The sequence below is a fragment of the Triturus cristatus genome, chromosome 9, assembly GCF_964204655.1.
Source record: "Triturus cristatus chromosome 9, aTriCri1.1, whole genome shotgun sequence".
Classification (NCBI taxonomy): Eukaryota; Metazoa; Chordata; class Amphibia; order Caudata; family Salamandridae; genus Triturus; species Triturus cristatus.
This window is the reverse complement of record NC_140592.1, coordinates 945535778-945553709: the sequence shown is the minus strand read 5'-3', so window position 1 is coordinate 945553709 and position 17932 is coordinate 945535778. Positions and strand designations below refer to the sequence as shown.

The 17932-nt window shown below is 44.1% G+C and overlaps 1 protein-coding gene across 6 annotated transcripts in view; it reads right to left on the bottom strand.

The window, feature by feature from the left end:
• The window catches only part of DGLUCY (D-glutamate cyclase), a 257725-nt gene that overhangs the window by 109154 nt on the left and 130639 nt on the right, over positions 1-17932 (bottom strand). For 4 of the 6 annotated variants that reach the window (XM_085626535.1, XM_085626533.1, XM_085626534.1 and 1 more), the window contains one exon: positions 10568-10766. In XM_085626535.1, the coding sequence (XP_085482661.1) occupies positions 10568-10766 (199 nt within the window). Of the gene's footprint in view, positions 1-10567; positions 10767-15159; positions 15235-16917; positions 17098-17932 lie in introns of those variants that run through there. The other 2 variants (XM_085626537.1, XM_085626538.1) reach the window with 2 other exon arrangements.

Genomic DNA, 17932 nt, shown 5'->3' with positions numbered 1-17932 from the left:
ACCCCCCACTAGTGCACCTCAGGTCTCTGTAGTTCCCCCACCTCATGACCTCCTCCTCCGCTTCCCTCACTGCCAACCTCCACTAGTGCCCCTCATTTCTACATAGCCCCCGACCCCATGACCTCCACCTCAGATTCCCTCACTGCCGCCCTCCACCAGTACCCCTCATCTCTCTGTAGTTCCCCTCCACCCTGTAACCTCCTCCTCGGATTCCCTCACTGCCACCCTCCACTAGTGCCCCTCATCTCTCTGCTGTTCCCCCTACCCCGTGACCACCTCCTCTGACTCCCTCACTGCCACCCTCCACCAGTGCTCCTCATCTCACTGTAGCTCCCCACCCCATTACCTCTTCCTCGTTTTCCCTCACTGCCACCCTCCACTAGTGCCCCTCATCTTTCCGCAACTCCACCCCCACTCCAGGACCTCCTCCTCGGCTTCCCTCACTGCCACTCTCCACTAGTGCCCCTCATCTCTCTGTAGTTCCCCGTGACCTCCTCCTCTGACTCCCTCACTGCCACCCTCCACCAGCGCCCCTCATCTCTCCGTAGCTCCCCCACCCCATGACCTCTTCCTCGGATTCCCTCACTGCCACCCTCCACTTGTGCCCCTCATCTCTCCGTTGCCCCTCATATCCATTCCATTTGTTGTACAGCGCTACTCATATGAGTGTAGGGTGTCACAGTACTTTACATAACAGCACGCATTATACAGAGACAATAAATCAGTCTATGGGGAATGTCACATAAGCCAATGAGGATTACAAGGTGTAGAAATCACGTCATCCATACTAGTGGGCAATATATTTTACGAGGGTTTGGACTGGAGAAGCACAAACTCAGGATTTAAAGAGTACTCCATTGGTTGGGGGTTGGCTTTACTGATAAAAATGTAATAACTTCCCAAACAAACTCTTTTTGGCAACATTAGAATAATGAAGGAATGGAGAAGTTCTAACTATATCACAATACAAAAAAGCGAAGTTTGTATGCAGCTCTTTAAAGACAGTTCATAGGTCACTGTCCTATGTTAGGATAGTAACTTCTGAACTGCAAGTAACACAAGGATATCTGTGACAGAGGTAGTAACCCACTGAGCTATCCCCATAAAATTCAGTTTATCAGCATTTAAAAACTACCAACAGACAAATGGTTACTCTGCAGCAGGATCGTAAATCACCAGTTATCTGCACAGTTTTTATTGTAGTTGTACATCGGTGGCAGATTCACTGGGAGGGCCATGGCTCATGTTTGGGTGGGCCTGGCCCACCCGGCCCACCCCACGCTCTAGAACCGGGCCTGGCAGGAGGTAACATATCCTGCACTTGTTAGTGGTGTGAGACAAAGAAGAGGGTCAGGACAGGAGGATATTTACAGGTGGGACTAATTAAAGTCCCAGATAACCTATCTGTAGAAATGTAAATGCTGCATTTTAAAACATATTAGGCATTTGTTCTCAACCCACAACATAGCATGTTTTTGAAGGAGCACACAATTAAAACTTCACAATTAAAACTGCTAGACTTACCGACAACACTGCAGAATGTGATCTGTCCTGCTCTTTACAAGTCTAACCTCTCTCCCTGAAAGCCCCGGTGTTTCTGAAGAGTGCAGGGCCCCATCCTTTTTCCGGCAGGGCTCTGACTGAAGAGAAACAATGTAACTTGTTACTTTGTTTCTCTTCAGTCCTGCCCTGGGTCAGAGCGAGGAGCGCAGAGCAGGCTGCAGACTGCACCTGCTTTTTAGAGCAAGCCTTTTCACTCACAGAGCTGAGGGGGCCCCCTTCACCTACCGAAGACTGGGGGCCCCCCCGCACCGCGGGGGCTGCGGGGGCGTTTGTTACGCCCCTGCCTCGTTGCACTCGGTGCAGGAGCAGGTCAAATAGCCACAACTCCACCAGTATTGATTACTGTCGACGTCGGCGGCGGTGCCCTTATCCTTTGATGGCGGTATATATATATACACATACATACATACATTACCTACTGGCGGCCGCCAGTAGGTAGTTATAGTTAGAGCCTTGTTTCCATAGGAAAAGCGTTTTTTGATTTGCCAATAACTTTGTCGCAGTTTGACCAATCTTCACGAAATTTTCAAAACTAATTGTTCACTCAGGTCAGCTCCTGTCTTGAAAGTTTCGGGGTGATTCGTAAAGGGGGGGGGGCGAGAAAAAAAGGGGGGTTCCAAAACCTGTTTTCTCCATGTTCATTTCCATAGGAAACTTTAGACTGCTGAATGGAATTACACCAAATTTGGCACAGAGATAGCTCTTGGGCCAGAAAGCACGCTTTTTTTAAATGGTGTAATTCCGTTCAGTAGTGTTTGAGACATTTAAAGATTTACAGATATCGATATTTGAGAATTGTGAGATCTGACTGGCTGAGTCCTCCCGAGCTTGCCTCTGATTGGCTGCCAACACTTCAAACCAGGAAGCGTTGGCAGCCGTCTTGTGCTCAGACCCAGGGAGAAAGAAAAAGGTAAAAAAAAAATATTAAAAACAAGAAAAGGGGCAGGGTAAAAACACCCTGACCCCATGCAGCCCCCCTACCTTTGAAGAACAAAAAAAAAAGGAATGGCCGGGCCCCGGGTTATGGGGTCCCTGGGGCTGAAATTGGCCTAGGGAGGGGGGCCACGCAGTTTCCCTCCCCAAAATAATATTAAAATAAATAATGGCCAAGCCTCGGGGGATGGGGTCCCCGGGCTTACAGTGGCCCACAAATAATAAAAAAAAGGAGAAGGCCGGCCCCCGGGGCCATATTTGGCCTGAGGAGGGGGGCCACATGGCCCACTCCAAATTTATTTAACAAAAAAAAAAAAAGTCTGGCCATGCCCCGGGGATGGGGTTCCAGGGGCCTAAATTGACCTCGGGAGAGGGCCCCACAGCCCCCTTCCCGTTTGTTTATTTTATTTTTTAAATAAGAAGGGGTCAGGCCCTGGGGGTAAAAGAAGGAGGGCCACATAGCCCCCTTCTAAAAAAAAAGAATAAAAAAAAAGCCGGCATCTTGCCGGGGGCCCCGCCTACTCCCTGCACCACTCTGCAAACGCACCCCCTGGCACGTTGTAAGTTGGGGAATTAATTCCCCTTGAATACTGAGGGTACCTGGTGGCCAACTAGAGGCGCATTTGCAGACTGGTGTAAAAAGGGGCATGGCCTCGGACCACCTCTCTGCAATCCAGCTCTGAGGCGCTTACTGGAGGTACCTGGTGGGCTAGCTGGCCCCCAGGGACCCTCAGTATTCAAGGGGAATTTCCCAACTTACAACGTGCCGGGGGGCACGTTTGCAGAGTGGTGGAAAAAGGGGGTGTGGCCTGGTATGAGAAGTTAAAAATCCTGCTGTGTGGGACTTACTGGAGGTAATAGGAGGGGTAGTTGGCACCCAAGGTTAACATTGGGGGCTAACTACTTCTCGTGTTACCTCCAGTAAATCCCACACAGTGGGATTTCTAAGTGGTGTTCGGAGGCCACGCTCACCTTTCTCCACCACTGCTATGTTATAGTTAGAAATTAGCTTTTTAAAAACCTTTGAAACCTTTGAAATTCAATGAAAAAAAACATAGGTTTTAGGGACGTTATAGTTAGAAATTAGCATTTAAAAAACCTTTGAAATTCACTGAAAAAAACCATAGGTTTCAGGGACGTTGTAGTTAGTTGGACATTTCACTCATACAAAACCAGAGAAATTCTGCTGTTATAGTTAGTAGAGCTAACTATAACTCGCGTCCCTGCAATGCACTGCTGATGACGTCATATATTACATCACTCATGACATGCTCAGTGACATCACTGATGACATCTCAAATGACATCACTGATGACACCACTGATGACATCATCCACATGATCATCTGATGCACATCCTCACACCCTAATAAAACCTTTTATAAACCCACTCTAAAATACAGACTACCAATATCAAAACCATAGACACACCAATAGCAGTTAGTAAATACCCGCTCAGTGATTGATACGTCTACACACACATTCACCCACTAACCCATAAAGTCACTCATACATGCAGTCATTCATCAGTACAGCCACTGATATATCCACTCATACACCCATATAGACAATCACACACTGCCACTCAACCAAAGAGATACTCAAAAACCTAGTCAGTCACCCAAAGAATTAATTACGCTGCCATTTACTCAGCTATACAGTTATACATACACCATGTCACTTATTTATACAGTCACGTACTGTCTTCAACAATTATTGACATAAGCACACACTTATCCATGCAGCCACTGTCACAATCACTCACTGTTACATATACTCACTTATATACTCCAACACTCACAAATACTGCCTTTCACATGTGTAGTTACTTACACATTTACCACTAACACATCCATTCACTCACCAACACAGCTATACGTACACTCACTCACCGATACACTACCTAACACACGCACTCAAACGCACACACCCAGTGAATCACCCACCCATGCAGGGAGTCACCCCCCCCACCCACACAGGCACCCATACAGGTTCGCGGACAACCAATCATTCTTCAATATACCTTGGCATATATAGATACAACATCAGTGATGCCATTTGAGATGTCATCAGTGATGTTACTGAGCATGTCATGAGAGATGTAATATGTAACGTCATCAGCAGTGCATTGCGGAGGCGCGAGTTATAGTTAGCTCTACTAACTATAACAGCAGAATTTCTCTGGTTTTGTACGAGTGAAATGTCCAATTAACTATAATGTCCCTGAAACTTATATATATATATATTTATTAATGTTGGCAATTACAAAATTGTAATTTAGGATTTTTAAGAAAATGTTAATACGATCTGTTTGCATTCCTGTTTGAAAGATGTCAGAATAGGCTCATATTTACCCAGGAGCCCTCTCCTTGTAGGATTTGTGTGTCAAACCTGGCACCATTTTATATGACTTCATCATTTCTTCTTGCATGAATCCCTGGGGATGTGGCTATGATACCTGGGAATAATATCACAGGTGACACCTCTTACCATGTTGCACACTTCTCAATAAAACTACACCATCTAATTAATAAATGATACACAGTCACAAATATCTCATCAAATCCTATATCAAAGTAGGTCACATGGATTCCACCATATATGCAAATCTCAATGAAAAGCAAATGCCAAAGCGATATTATGTAAGCAGCAAAGCTACAGAAGTTTACAGCTGGGGTCGCCAAAGAGTATGGTGGTTGCTGCTGGCAGCTCGCCAGCTACCATCAACCAGCTCCCAGAAGAGAATAGTACATCCATCACATGGGAGTGTGGAACTGAGCACCACTACCTCTTGCAACAAGCAAGATGCAGGACAGCTCCAAACACTTGGGAGTGTCAGCCACCCAAGATAATGGTAGAGACAGAGACAGACAGACAGACGATACAGACACACACACAAACACCAGAATGACCAGTTAATATGCTGTTACTCTGTGTGAACACAGGTCCCAGAAGGAAAAATACTGATGGCATTCAGCATGGCTCAAGGTCAGGAGCCAGGGTCACAGTGAGAGGCTCGGGTGCAGCAGCAACTCAGGAGCTGAATATGGCAGAGGTATAGCAGGGGATGGGGGAGTGTAAACAACTGGCTAGCTGGATGGTGAGGAATGTGCATGTTTGTGCTACTCGCCGACAAAGCTCTTCAACACCCCATGAAGGGTAGAAAACGCTATATAAATGCAAACCTTTTTCCCTCTTCTATCCCTCCACTATCCTTCTCAATCCAAATAACTGACTAAAATTGTCTCCACTCAAATTCATTTCATATTTTCACTTTACAAATTCACTGCTAAACCTTTACGGGTTCCGGAGTAGCATGCTACTTGTCGAAAAGTGCGTCGGTGCCTTGTAAGGGGTAGTAAGCGCTATATAAATGCAAATACAATACAAGTGTGTGTATGTCTGTATGAGTCGGTGTTCCTGATGTGTGCGTCCTACCTGGCAGACAGTGTACGCCCTTGGTCAGGATCCTGGCATTTGGCACCCCTTGTGGCATCTACCGATCCCGCTACAATACAGGTGTCGTCAGCCCAGTGGTAACCATTTCTGGCATCTTGACCCTTCTTCATATTTTGGGGGGAATCCCTTGCCTAATAATGCATTCCAGCATGATAATGGCTTCCCCTGAAATGTTTAACTCATCCTTGGCTAATCATGGCCAAATTTGATATCATGATGCCCTATCTTGGCATAAACACAGTTCCTGCGTTCATTACGATGGTCATCCTATCATCCGACAGAGACAGAGAGACAGACAGACAGACAGACACACACACACACCCCCTCCTAAAAATAAAAACAGGAATTTGTGACAACTATTGTGTTTTTCAGAAAATTACATGCTATTGTTTGAATGGGTAACAGCATTGAAAAGCATGTGTTTGAGAGTGAAATGGGTGCATTTTAAGAAACAGATAAACTGATAACTGCGGGCAAATTGATGCCTTTTGAAAATAGATTTAATGTGGATACTCGAATGATAATTCATGCTATGTTGGGGAGGGCTGTTGCTGAGGTCATTGCCTTGCTGCCAGGTGCACTGCTTTTGTGGATGCTATGTTATTACTCATCTAAAGGCACTGCATATACTGATAACACAACTTACATTACTGCTGGAAACTCTGACTGATGCATTGAGGTGGTCACTGAAAGTAGATTGCTGGTTCCAAGAATTACTGGAGGCTTATGATATAATACAAGCAACTTTCCCAGACTGTGTACGTACATCCAATGATATTCAGCTGGGAAATTATTTGGGGACTAAAAGCCTCTTCTGTCTAAACGGAAGATCAACCTTAGACTGTCCAGCAAAGAAAACATTTAAATGTGGTTCGCAAAACTGTCCAATAGATTATGTATTTACGACACCCTGGTGCTTCCAACTAATTCAAGATTTTAGGATTACTAATAGAGAAGGGAGTGACCATAACCTCTCAGAACTAGAGCTCCCAGACGTACATTTGAACCCCTGTAATAAAGTTATTGAACAACAGGTGGGATACCCCAGGTGGATCACCACAAGACTAACAGAAGAGTATGTAGCCTGGCTAGTAAAATTGCAGCAGAACTTAGATCTGGGCAAATTAAGTGGGCAGAGCTTGTATTGGTATGTGGGTAAAATTGAAGAAGTGGTCCAAAGCCTCAGCGATGGTCTGAAGAAAGACAAAATAAATGATAAAAGGAACCAAAGAAAGCAGGAGAGACAAGGAAGGTGGTTTACAAAGACCTGTTTGGAAAAAAAAGAGAGAATTGAGGAGAACAGCACGTAGTATAAAGTTTGTTCAGGGTAAGGCTGATATCCTCATGAAATTAAAAAGAGAATATAATATGTTAATTAGGAGGGCAAAAAGAGAGTATAAAGAAGACTGTTGGAAAGAGCTGCTTGAGACAATAGAAACAAAGAATATACGCCAGTTCTGGAAACTTATTCAATCAGCAGTAGATCGCCCTGCGGCCACAATGAACTGTGTGGTAGAAGAAACAGCTTGGGAGGAATATTTGCAGGAATTATGTAGCCCAGGCAGAGAACCGGAAGAGGGATTGCAACCAGATTTGAGCGGTCTGGTAGCAGTTTTAAAACCCGATTTTTCGGCCTCTGAAGTGAAAAACACGATAAAACGTTTTAATCTAACAAGGGCAGCAGGTCCAGACAATCTCCCTGCCCTGATAATTAAAACTCGGTTGGACTGGTGGGCAGAATTCTTTGCTAAGGTGTTCCAAGTTATTCTAGAAACTGGGAAGTTCCCCAACAATTGGAAGGGTGCAATAATAAGGCCCTTACATAAGAAAGGCGATATGCAAGCCCCAAAAAACTATAGATTAATTAATGTAATAGATATTGGGGAAAAGATTTTCGCAAAAATAGTTTTGGGTAAACTAAAAGATTGGGCAGACCAGAACTCAGTGGTGCCGGTTGAACAGGGGGGATTCAAAGAAGGTCATTCTACTATAGACCACTGTTTCGCCCTCTGGGCACTTGCCCGGAAGTCAATAGAACAAAAGGGGAAAATGTACTGTTGTTTCGTTGATTTCAGGGCAGCCTTCGACCTTGTGGATCGTAAGAACTTATGGGAATGCCTGATAAAATATGATATACCGGAAAGCCTATTGATCATCCTAAAGGAACTACATAGAGGGAACTGGGCCCAAGTAATAAAGGACACACAAGGGTCACTGACACAGAAAATAGCCATAGGAAATGGGCTAAGACAGGGCTGTGTCCTGGCCCCCCTGCTCTTTGCAATATTCCTAGCCGACCTATCTGCAGCGCTGGAAGTAGAAAGAAGCGCAAGTCCTAGAATGAACGGAAGGAAAGTAGCAAGTCTTTTATATGCCGATGATCTTGTGATAATTGATCAAACGGAGCTTGGGCTCCAAAGGAAATTAAATGCTTTTAAAGAATACTGTGAGGCAAAGTTTTTAGTTGTAAATATGGATAAAACGAAGATTTTATGTTTTGGCAAAAGAGATAAAAAATTTAGCTGGTATTTAGGACAACCAAAACTTGAAATAGTAAAAGAATATAAATACCTGGGCCTTTGGTTCGACAGCTCCCTAAAATGGTGTACTCACCTAGAAACCCAAAACACAAAAGCTTTCTCATCCATCTGCGGGCTGAAAAAATTTAATATGGACTATGGGGATATGTCGCACAAACCTATGTTAAAAGCTTATGAAGCTATGATCCCACCCCAAGTACTATATGGGGCAGAAGTCCTCCTTCTAAGTGGTAAAGGAGAGTGGGATCGGGAGGAGGGTAAGGCCCTAGAAATGCTATTATCCCTACCAAGCTCTGCAATGATCCAGGCAATTAGGATGGAGTTAGGAACAATAGCATGTAACAGCTAGGTCCAAATGTCTTTGGTAAGATTCTGGAAACGCCAGGACCCAGGGGGAGTGCAGAAAATCTCACAATGGTGTAGCGAAGAGATCCGGCATAGTAGCTTAAAATGGGCAAAGGAAGCGAGAAGGAAAATCCAGGTAATAACAGGTAGTTTAAATGTGAGCCCTATACAGCACCCCCTGGATGTAGAATTTACAAATACGTCTCTCAGGTACCAAGGCATGGAGCAGTCAAGGAATAATGACTTAGAGTACCTGAGGAAGAAAAAAATTGGTCCAATGTATAATAAACTCCTGGGTAAATGCTGCATGGTATCCATACCTAGAAACTCTGCTAAACCTTGGGCTTTGGTGTGAAATCCTAAGGATACGAATTGGCATTAACCCATGGTTAATGGAGGGAATATTAAAGTCAGAGATGTTACACCCAGATGAAACATGCAAATGTGGCCTTGGGACCAAATCTGGAATCCAGCATATTTTGCTGGATTGCCTTACAGTTTTAGAATTGAGAAAATTGATTTTACGCCCAGTATTTTTAAAATACGGAATAAGGTCACGAGCCCAAGCCATTGTGTTACTGACAGAAATGATAAGTCTTGACATTGCTATTGCACTAGGAAGCTATATGAAAGGCATTCATCGTTTTGTATGGGATAAAACTTAAGCAAGGGTAGAAATTTTATCTATTCTTAAAATCCCTTATTCTGCGTATATAAGCAACAAAGCTTAAAGAACAGTTATAGATCCAACGGTTTTATTCAACTGCTGCTAATGAGAAAGGATATGGATAAAGGATCCCCTTTTGATGAGAGTATCAACGATACCGTCGACTAATAATTTTTAATGTTACTTTAATTATTTAAATGTGTTTTTAATATTGAAAATGTTGATGCTACCAGGGAAGAAGGTGGTTACCGGTCCCCTTTTAACAAAATATTAAGCTAAATTAGTTCTAAAGAATCAGGTGGTTTTATCTGTTCATGTGATCCTTTTATATATGGTTTTACTGTTTATGAGATTTTACTTGTGTTTAAAGACTATGGTCTAAATAAACAGAGTTCACTCTCTCTCACTGATAGTAATCCTGCAGGGGGTGCCACTGAAGTATCTTGTATGAGGAAGTCCTTCCTGAAATATTTGTTAGGAGCTTGGACTCATTTTAATGGAATATATACCTAGCTCTAGTTATATGGAAGAACTCCCCATTCATCTAGAACAGAGCTTCTATTCGCTGCTGTGGGTGTGTTCACTGTCGATGATAAACGAGTTGCCGGTTTAAGCCTTCTGGCCTGGGCGGTGTCTACTTTATATAACACCACAAGAGGACATAAATGACATGGTTGCAGTTAGTGCCTGCTGAAAGGTTAAACACTGAATGGAATCTGAAAAGGAAGCTATGCTAAACCTTCTAGGTAAGGGTAGGGCACATCAGCAGGACTCTGTGGGAACGCTGGAAGCTGACACCACCTAGGTACTATGTGTAGATCTTTACTGACGCGATCCGTATGCCTCAACAGATCTTTGGGCGAATAACGGGTTGCACATGGAGGCCACAATGTTTTGTGAAACTTGACTGGAATACACTGGTTGAGTTGTTTTTTTTGGTAACCAGGAGATTTGCCAAAACTGAAAGCCCATAGGGCATAATGTCTTTAGTGCTATCGCATTTACATGTAGATATAGAAGTCGCATAATCTTCTAGCAGAGTCCAGATTTTCTAGGCCTACCTTGTACATGCTCACGTTGCACTTCTGCTCGACGTTTCTCACTGGTACGCCCACCTTCTGCATCGCGCTCTCAAAAGAGAAGCTGCAACCCAGGTAAAATGTCACCATGTCCTTCAGCTGTTCCGAATACCCCTTCAAGCTTGACACATTTTCAGTGAATTTACCATTTTCATACTTCCGGTACGCCAGGCAGTCCGTTCTGAGGAAACATAGTATCCGGAATTAATATTTTGTTAAGTTTCTTTTTTGCATAGTGCTCTAAGCCATCATGAGGTCTCCTCAAAGCATTGAAGTGGAATAAGGGTGAGTAGGACAAGATAGGCCTAAAGAGGCAGGAGTCTTGTGGATGGAATGGTCTACTCTATAAAGCTAGTTTCTCAATGGATAGACCAACAATGTATTGAGGGTAGCTGGGCCGAGGGGTCTGGTCTGTAGGTAGCAAGCAGTTAAGAGGGGCAAGAGACACTGGGCCAGAAAAGATGATAGAAGGACAGATAAATTGAAGTTGGAAATCGTGGTGCTCATGGCCCGAGAGAGTAGACCAGAGATAGTATCATTTGCCTAGCCTAGTGTGCTGTGGAAACTGCATTTGGGGATGAAAATCTCCCCGGGTTTACATTGACGGCTACTTTAAGGAGTCCCCTATCCTCTTGGACCAGTGAGAGTGGAGTCTGAGGGGGACTGGCGTTTACTTTCGGGATGCATGGAGGCTATGGGGCACAGAAAGAACCCGGTCTACATTACTGCAGGATTTCCAAAACATAACAAGAAGGAAAATTAACAGGATGTGGGCTATGTGACTAGCCGGTTTCTGACATAATCCTAGAACAGTCCATCTTTGCCAAACAGTGAACAGAAATGTTTTGGAAAATTAAGTGCCTTAAACTTCCATCCTGGTATAGAGCTCACATTCCAATGAGGTTAGCTTACTTTATCAACCAAAGGGCAATTAGTCGATAGGAGAGTCTGACTGGTCAGTGTGTGGGAAGGCTTAGTTGGTTGTTTGTGGGCCTGTTTTATAGTCTGCTTGGCTGGCTTTTAGTGTTGGTTTCCGTGATATTAAAACAAACATTGTCTGCAGCAAACTCAAACCCATGCAGACCTTTCTTTTTTTTGATAAATATTTTATTGAATTTTGTGCAAATGAAAATAAACACAGAGGAAACACAATATGCACATTTGAGATCATTACAATGCAATCGCTCAGGCCATTGGCATGCAGTTGATAGATAAGAATACAAAATACCAGACACAACAGCACTCCCGGCCTCAGTCAGGGCCATCAGCCCACTGGCCCAACCATTTCCCCCACACTCGACCATGCTTGAGGTAGACTGTCCTTCCCTGCTGGGCACACCAGCCAACCCTCGACGCCAGTGAAAGGGTGGGAGGAGAAGGGGATTTCCAGTGTGTGGCAATGTCATGTTTGGCGACCATCTAGGCCATTACCAAGAAGGACCCATCAGACCGTGTCCCTCCAGAGCCCTCAAGGACTCCCAACAAAACCAACACTGGGGTAAGGGGGACCACCCATCTGGCACAGAATTTTTGAATTGCAGGGCCCAGCTAAACCATGTGATAGAAATTGTCAGGAGCGCCGCCATAGCGGGGACAGATGGGATCATAGAGAAGTCATGCTCGGTGGAGCCGAGGGCAGTATAAAGATAATATGAATAAATCAACCTCAGACTGGAGGAAATTGTGATGATCCTTGATGCCAACAGGGCATCTCGCCAGTCATAATCTACAAGGGTTCCCACCCAACCCTCCCATCGGGTCCAAAGATGGTATAGAGTGCCTGGGGCATTAAAAACCAAGGAGCTGTAGATTTAGGAAATTCCTCCTCTTCCCAAATCGCCCATCAGAATGTTGGCCTCCAGTGGGCTAAACTCTGGAAGAGAGTCAGTTAGCGAGACGTGAGTTTGGAGGGATGTCACAATTGAAGGAATTTATAGAACTGTGTATGCGCCAGCGCGTAGGTGACTTGAAGTTCTTGAAACAATCACGTGTGTCCCCAACCTGACATCCCACAGTTGCAAGATTGCGATCAGGTCCCAGCACCCAAAGCCCAGCAGTGACGTCGCCTCCCTCAACAAAGTACCTTTGCCAAGGCGGTGTGTGTTGTGTGTGTTTGGTATCCCAATGAGTGAGTTGCAGAGCCGCCCTCCAAGTCTGGAGTGCCGTTTTTGTCACTGACTGGGTGGACTGGAAATGGGAGAGCCATAGAGCATGGACAGAATCCGAGGGAATCCCAAAAGGGATAATTCAAAGCGGTAGGCGGAATCCGACCATCCCCCGTTAAACCAGTCGTAGATGGCCAGGAGATGAACTAAATATAAGAGGTATAGGTTAGCCATTCCCAGGCCACCGTCGCAAGGACCATGTTGGCAGTGTGCATATACCAAGGGGGTCCTGGAACCGTGCCACAGAAAGCAGGTCATCATTCTATCCAGGGCCTGAAACCTCATCTGTGGTACAAAGAGCGTTAAGTTTTGAAAGGCATAAAGAAAGCGAGGCAGTATCATCATTTTGAATATAACTATGCGTCCCATGACGTTCACCGGAAGGGATTGCCATTTCACAAGGTCAGCCTTAGCTTTTCATGCAAGGGGCCCCGTGTTAAGGGATCAGGTGAATTCAGGGAGCAGCTCTACTCAGATGCCCAAGTATTTAAAGCTAAGACGACGGATGTGTATGGTGTCTTGCCAGTCAAAGCAGTCTTTCATAACTTGCAAAGTACTTTTACAGCGTGTCTTTACAAGTTCAGGACTGTATCCGATTTGCACCATGGGCCTCTCTTTTTAGCTTTCAAATTTACTAATAGGGGCCCCTAGTTCTGAAAAGGATTCCCATTTATATTCATTGTAAGTAAATCTATAGGTAAATCTATCCCATTTACACATCCTGAAAATCTGGCAAGGATCCGGTCTCGGTGGACTAACACTAAACATCCTTGCTTAACAGCAAATATATGCCCTTGCCGAGTATTTTAAGCAATGGCTGTACTCACCCTTCGACCTCAATGTCTGACACTCTAATAGACTTCAAGTCACGTGAACACACACACTCTAACTAAAACACACAATTGCAAGCTAAATCATTCAGCACCCTGGTACTCCAAGGGGTTTGCCCAAAACAAAAGCTCCATCCGCAGTCAGGGAAGAAAATGAAGAAAAACAGAACCACAACCACCTAATGTTATTGAAGTCCCACTGCAAGACACAGACAACTCATCTAATCAGCCAACACTCTTAAGGACAATCACGCACTGCATAAGACTACAGCCTTATCCTCCCACCAAAACTACATTAATTGTGTTACTATTAAAAGGTCAAGTGCTGACCAGAAATTTTCATGCCTCAAAACAATTTGAGGGAAAAACTGCCCAAGGAGAACATCACATTCATATATGTTTCTGTGTTAATAAGGAGCCGATATCCACTGATAGAGTCATTCCGTAACCGAACTCGTGGATGTTGTCTTGCTGCTCCTTGCAAAATACAGGATAGGCTGACATTTATACAATTTTGTATCATTTTTAGAGTAAAAGTTACCTTTCACATTTGGGGTCTGCCTAAATATGGCCAGGGTATCCCTTTCCCAATTCTCTAAGAATATCAAAGAGTGCATGTATATGTGTAGTACGCAGGGCGTCCCCATTTCTTGCATGTGATGCTTGGAATGGTGAGAGGGGATGAAAGAACAAGATAAGGTAACAAGATGAAGGTGTGTCTTTGCGCGAGGGAAAGGCTGGCAGGGACTTATAGTTGGATGAAGAAGGGTGCCCGGACAAGAGCTATGGAGCCACATCTGTACCTGATGTGTAATTACGACGTTACTACCTTCTCCATAAGTGACTCCAACTGTGGAAGATTCACCCCCAAGACTCAACATTTTGGGGTATTTCAAGTAAATAGTGATTCAAAATTTTTGTCTGACCATAATATAGTGTTACAAATAACAAGTTTCCCGAGCACACACAATCTTATTCAGTAAATCGGTTATTATGACCCAATTTTCTTCTATTATTCTTGATCTTTAATTTTCTTTCTTTTGATTTGCCCAGCCAGCCAACACGTGTTTCGTCATCTAGGGAGTTCCACACGACTTCCTCAGGGCTGGAAAATCGCATAAGTAATATCTGTAGTGTATGGTCCACCACATATATCTATTCCAAGTATATACCTAAACCTTCCTTAAAATATATATTGTCCAGTGAACAGCATTGTTATATACAAAGTATGGTCATAGTAGTATATGGTATTGTGACATACTCCAGTATTTACATATTGTCATGCACAACATATATATTGACCAATTTACAAAGTCATGTGACACAAATTAGTAAACGGAACGTGGTGCAGTGAAATCGGATTTCTCCTCGTTATAATGGGTGACTAAACCCACCTTCCCGTGGACTAGGTATCAACAGAATGTCCATTATGAGATGGTGAAGGTACCTGTGTCTCTGAAACTTCCTTGTTCGTATCTAAATGACAAATAAGTCACTTCATATGAGCATTATTGTTATACCAGCTGTATATCAACATGATAACGACCATATCCCATGATATCACGCAAAGCTATCCTACCTCCAAGCCGGTTCTACTTCGGTCCCGACAGACTGATTACAATAAATCAGCCTTTAGTGCACCCTCAATTTCCTGTGTTCCTGGTAACAAAATCGAAATGCACTTGTTATAATCGTCATTATTAATATCTACGCCTCATGTAATTAGGCAGATATACACCAATTAATCTCACCTCTTAATCTTATACCAATTATTTCCAGATCTCTTTCCCGAATATCTTCACCAAATATTAAATGTATCAATTTTGTCATGTATCCAAACTACATGGCCCGGGTAGCTGCCACCTACAATATAATTAAATATCTTCATGTTATAAATGTGGATGTCGTAGTGCTGTGTCATTTTTTAGCCCCCATTCACTAAAGTCTGACCACCACCATAAAGAGGCCCCATGTGCTCAGAAACCTCCAAAAAAAATCCAGTCTAACTGCTGATCTATATCTAGCTAAAAACAGGTATAATCGCACTGCAGGGGAAATGTCGCCCTCCAATGAACGTGCAAACTCAGGCTTTTCTTATATTGTGTTGAGACCTGGACCATGCTCATTTTATTGTGCCTATGATTCTTTGCTGTGGAAGGTAAACCTGGGTTATGAAGAAAATTAAAGTCACCCCATAAGAGGACCAGATCCGGAAGAATCATGAGTGACTTTGGAAGCTCCAACAACGGTTCCGGACAATCTAAAATAGAGGTGTATATTATCACCAATGTACAGTGAAAGCCGGTAATTAAGCCATTACTCGGGTCCATCTACCATCTTTAGCCCCTCGTTAGGCGAGAATCTCCAACTGTAAATGGTTAATAACAGATACTCACACCTCTCTGTGCGGAATTTGCTAAATATAAGTTTCTTGTATAAAAATTATATCCATCAGGTGCTCCAATATCCACCTCTCTAGTGCCAACTTCTTATGTTTGTTATTTAGTCCATTCGCATTAGGCGAAAGAACCTTTATATAATTTCTCCCCATCGCAACCTATATATAATCAAGGTTTTAAAAAGTGCATAGGGCAAATCATAAATCTAAAAGTGCCATTACCTCTAAGAAGTACTCTCCGAAAGTCTACTGCAAAACACGCTTAAAAGTACAATAAGTTTGGAGGCATCTTTCCAATTTTTTGTTATCTGCTGAAAGGCTGCAGCCACTAACAGGTCAATGATTTGCGTTTGTGCTTTTGGTTTGTTCCAATTATTGGAGAGACTCTCGTATTTAGCTGGTGGTACTCTGTTTGCCATAATCCCAGACTGGACACAACTTTTGTATTTCCCATGTCTCTGAAACAAAAAAGATTACTTTTATGGTCTCCTGTCACGATGTTTTTGGATGATAGTGCTAAAAGATCCTTCGCTCCAGTACCATATATCCAAGAAGTTGCTCAACCCCCTTGATTTCTCTGGTTTTGTCATTTTTTATGTCTCGCCTGACCCAGCGCTTGCACTGGTCTGGCAAGACTTTAAGTAAGGGCATCAAAAAATGTCACCGCCGGCAACAGCTTGCAGTGCATGTGCGTTGGCGCGCGCTTGAGCAGAGGCGCCATATGGCTTGATTACTGCTGCGCGCGCACCACTCGCACACAAGCGCTGCAAGCTGTGGCCGGCGGTAGCATTTTCCCCCCTCTTTATGGCTCTTATCATATGCAACGCAAACAACGAGGACGCTGCCTCTCTGGCCCCCCAGCCGCCAGCGCCTCGCAGACTTGCAACCCGCCCCAGGCTAACACACACACTGCACTCGGGACGGCAGACCGAGCGTTACCTGGGAGGTTGTTTACTCTCCTGCGCGGCTGGCGATTCTTCAGTCAGCTGCAGGGCTTCCTCACGCTCGGGGATTCCAACGTGGCTCTTCCCCGTTGCTAGGCGATGCTCTGAGGCCTCTTTTCAGTGCGGCGAAATTGACACAAAGCCTCAGGGCAGCCCACTCGGCGCATTCACTCTCCTGGGCCAGTGGCGGTGAAATTAAAATCTGCATGCAGCATTTCTGGCGATTGGGAGCTGGTGACGATACAATACCAGCCCTCAGTGCTCCACTTTCTACACGGCCGGCGGTGGGGAAGTTTTACCCAAGGTTCTTGCGGCGCCCGGGCCAGCGGCGGTGAAATTGGCACAATACTCCCTCCTTCTTCAGGGCAGACCTCACGTAGAGCACTACTGTGTGCCGACAAGCACACCGGGTCAAATATCAGAAGCAGGCAGAGGCAGTCTTTCGCAAAGGCACAGGCTGTGCGCAGAGACACGCACACAGCGTTGATAAAAGTGGTTTCTTCTTGTTATTCTAGCACCGTGGAAAATCGCCAGCAATAAGTTTATATGCACTTTCTGCAATATAGCATGTCACTGTGCACAATGCTATACTGTCCTCTCTTGACAGGACGAACAAAAAGCAGTCGAGGCCTTTTATTTTCAGCACAAGAAATTAATAAAAATAAAGGCTGCAAAACTCTTTCATGTTATTCTCGAAATGTATACTTTATTTGTCAGGATTAGATATTTGCTAGTACTTGGGGGAAAAGGGGAAGGAACAGATTAATTAACGCTTTGATGTTAATACGGTTTTGAATCCTAGTACAAATGTTATTTTCAACCAACTTTGACATTACTTTGATCAAAGATTTCATGTCTGCTAGGATATTTTTCCAAGCCCAAATGAGCCTTGGAATTCCTGTTGCTTGCGCACAGAAGAAAGCGAGGCACAGCAGTTTGACCTTGTGAGTTCATTGTTTGGTGAAACAGAGCTTTCAAACCAAGTATGTGGCCACTCCCTCTACCCAAAT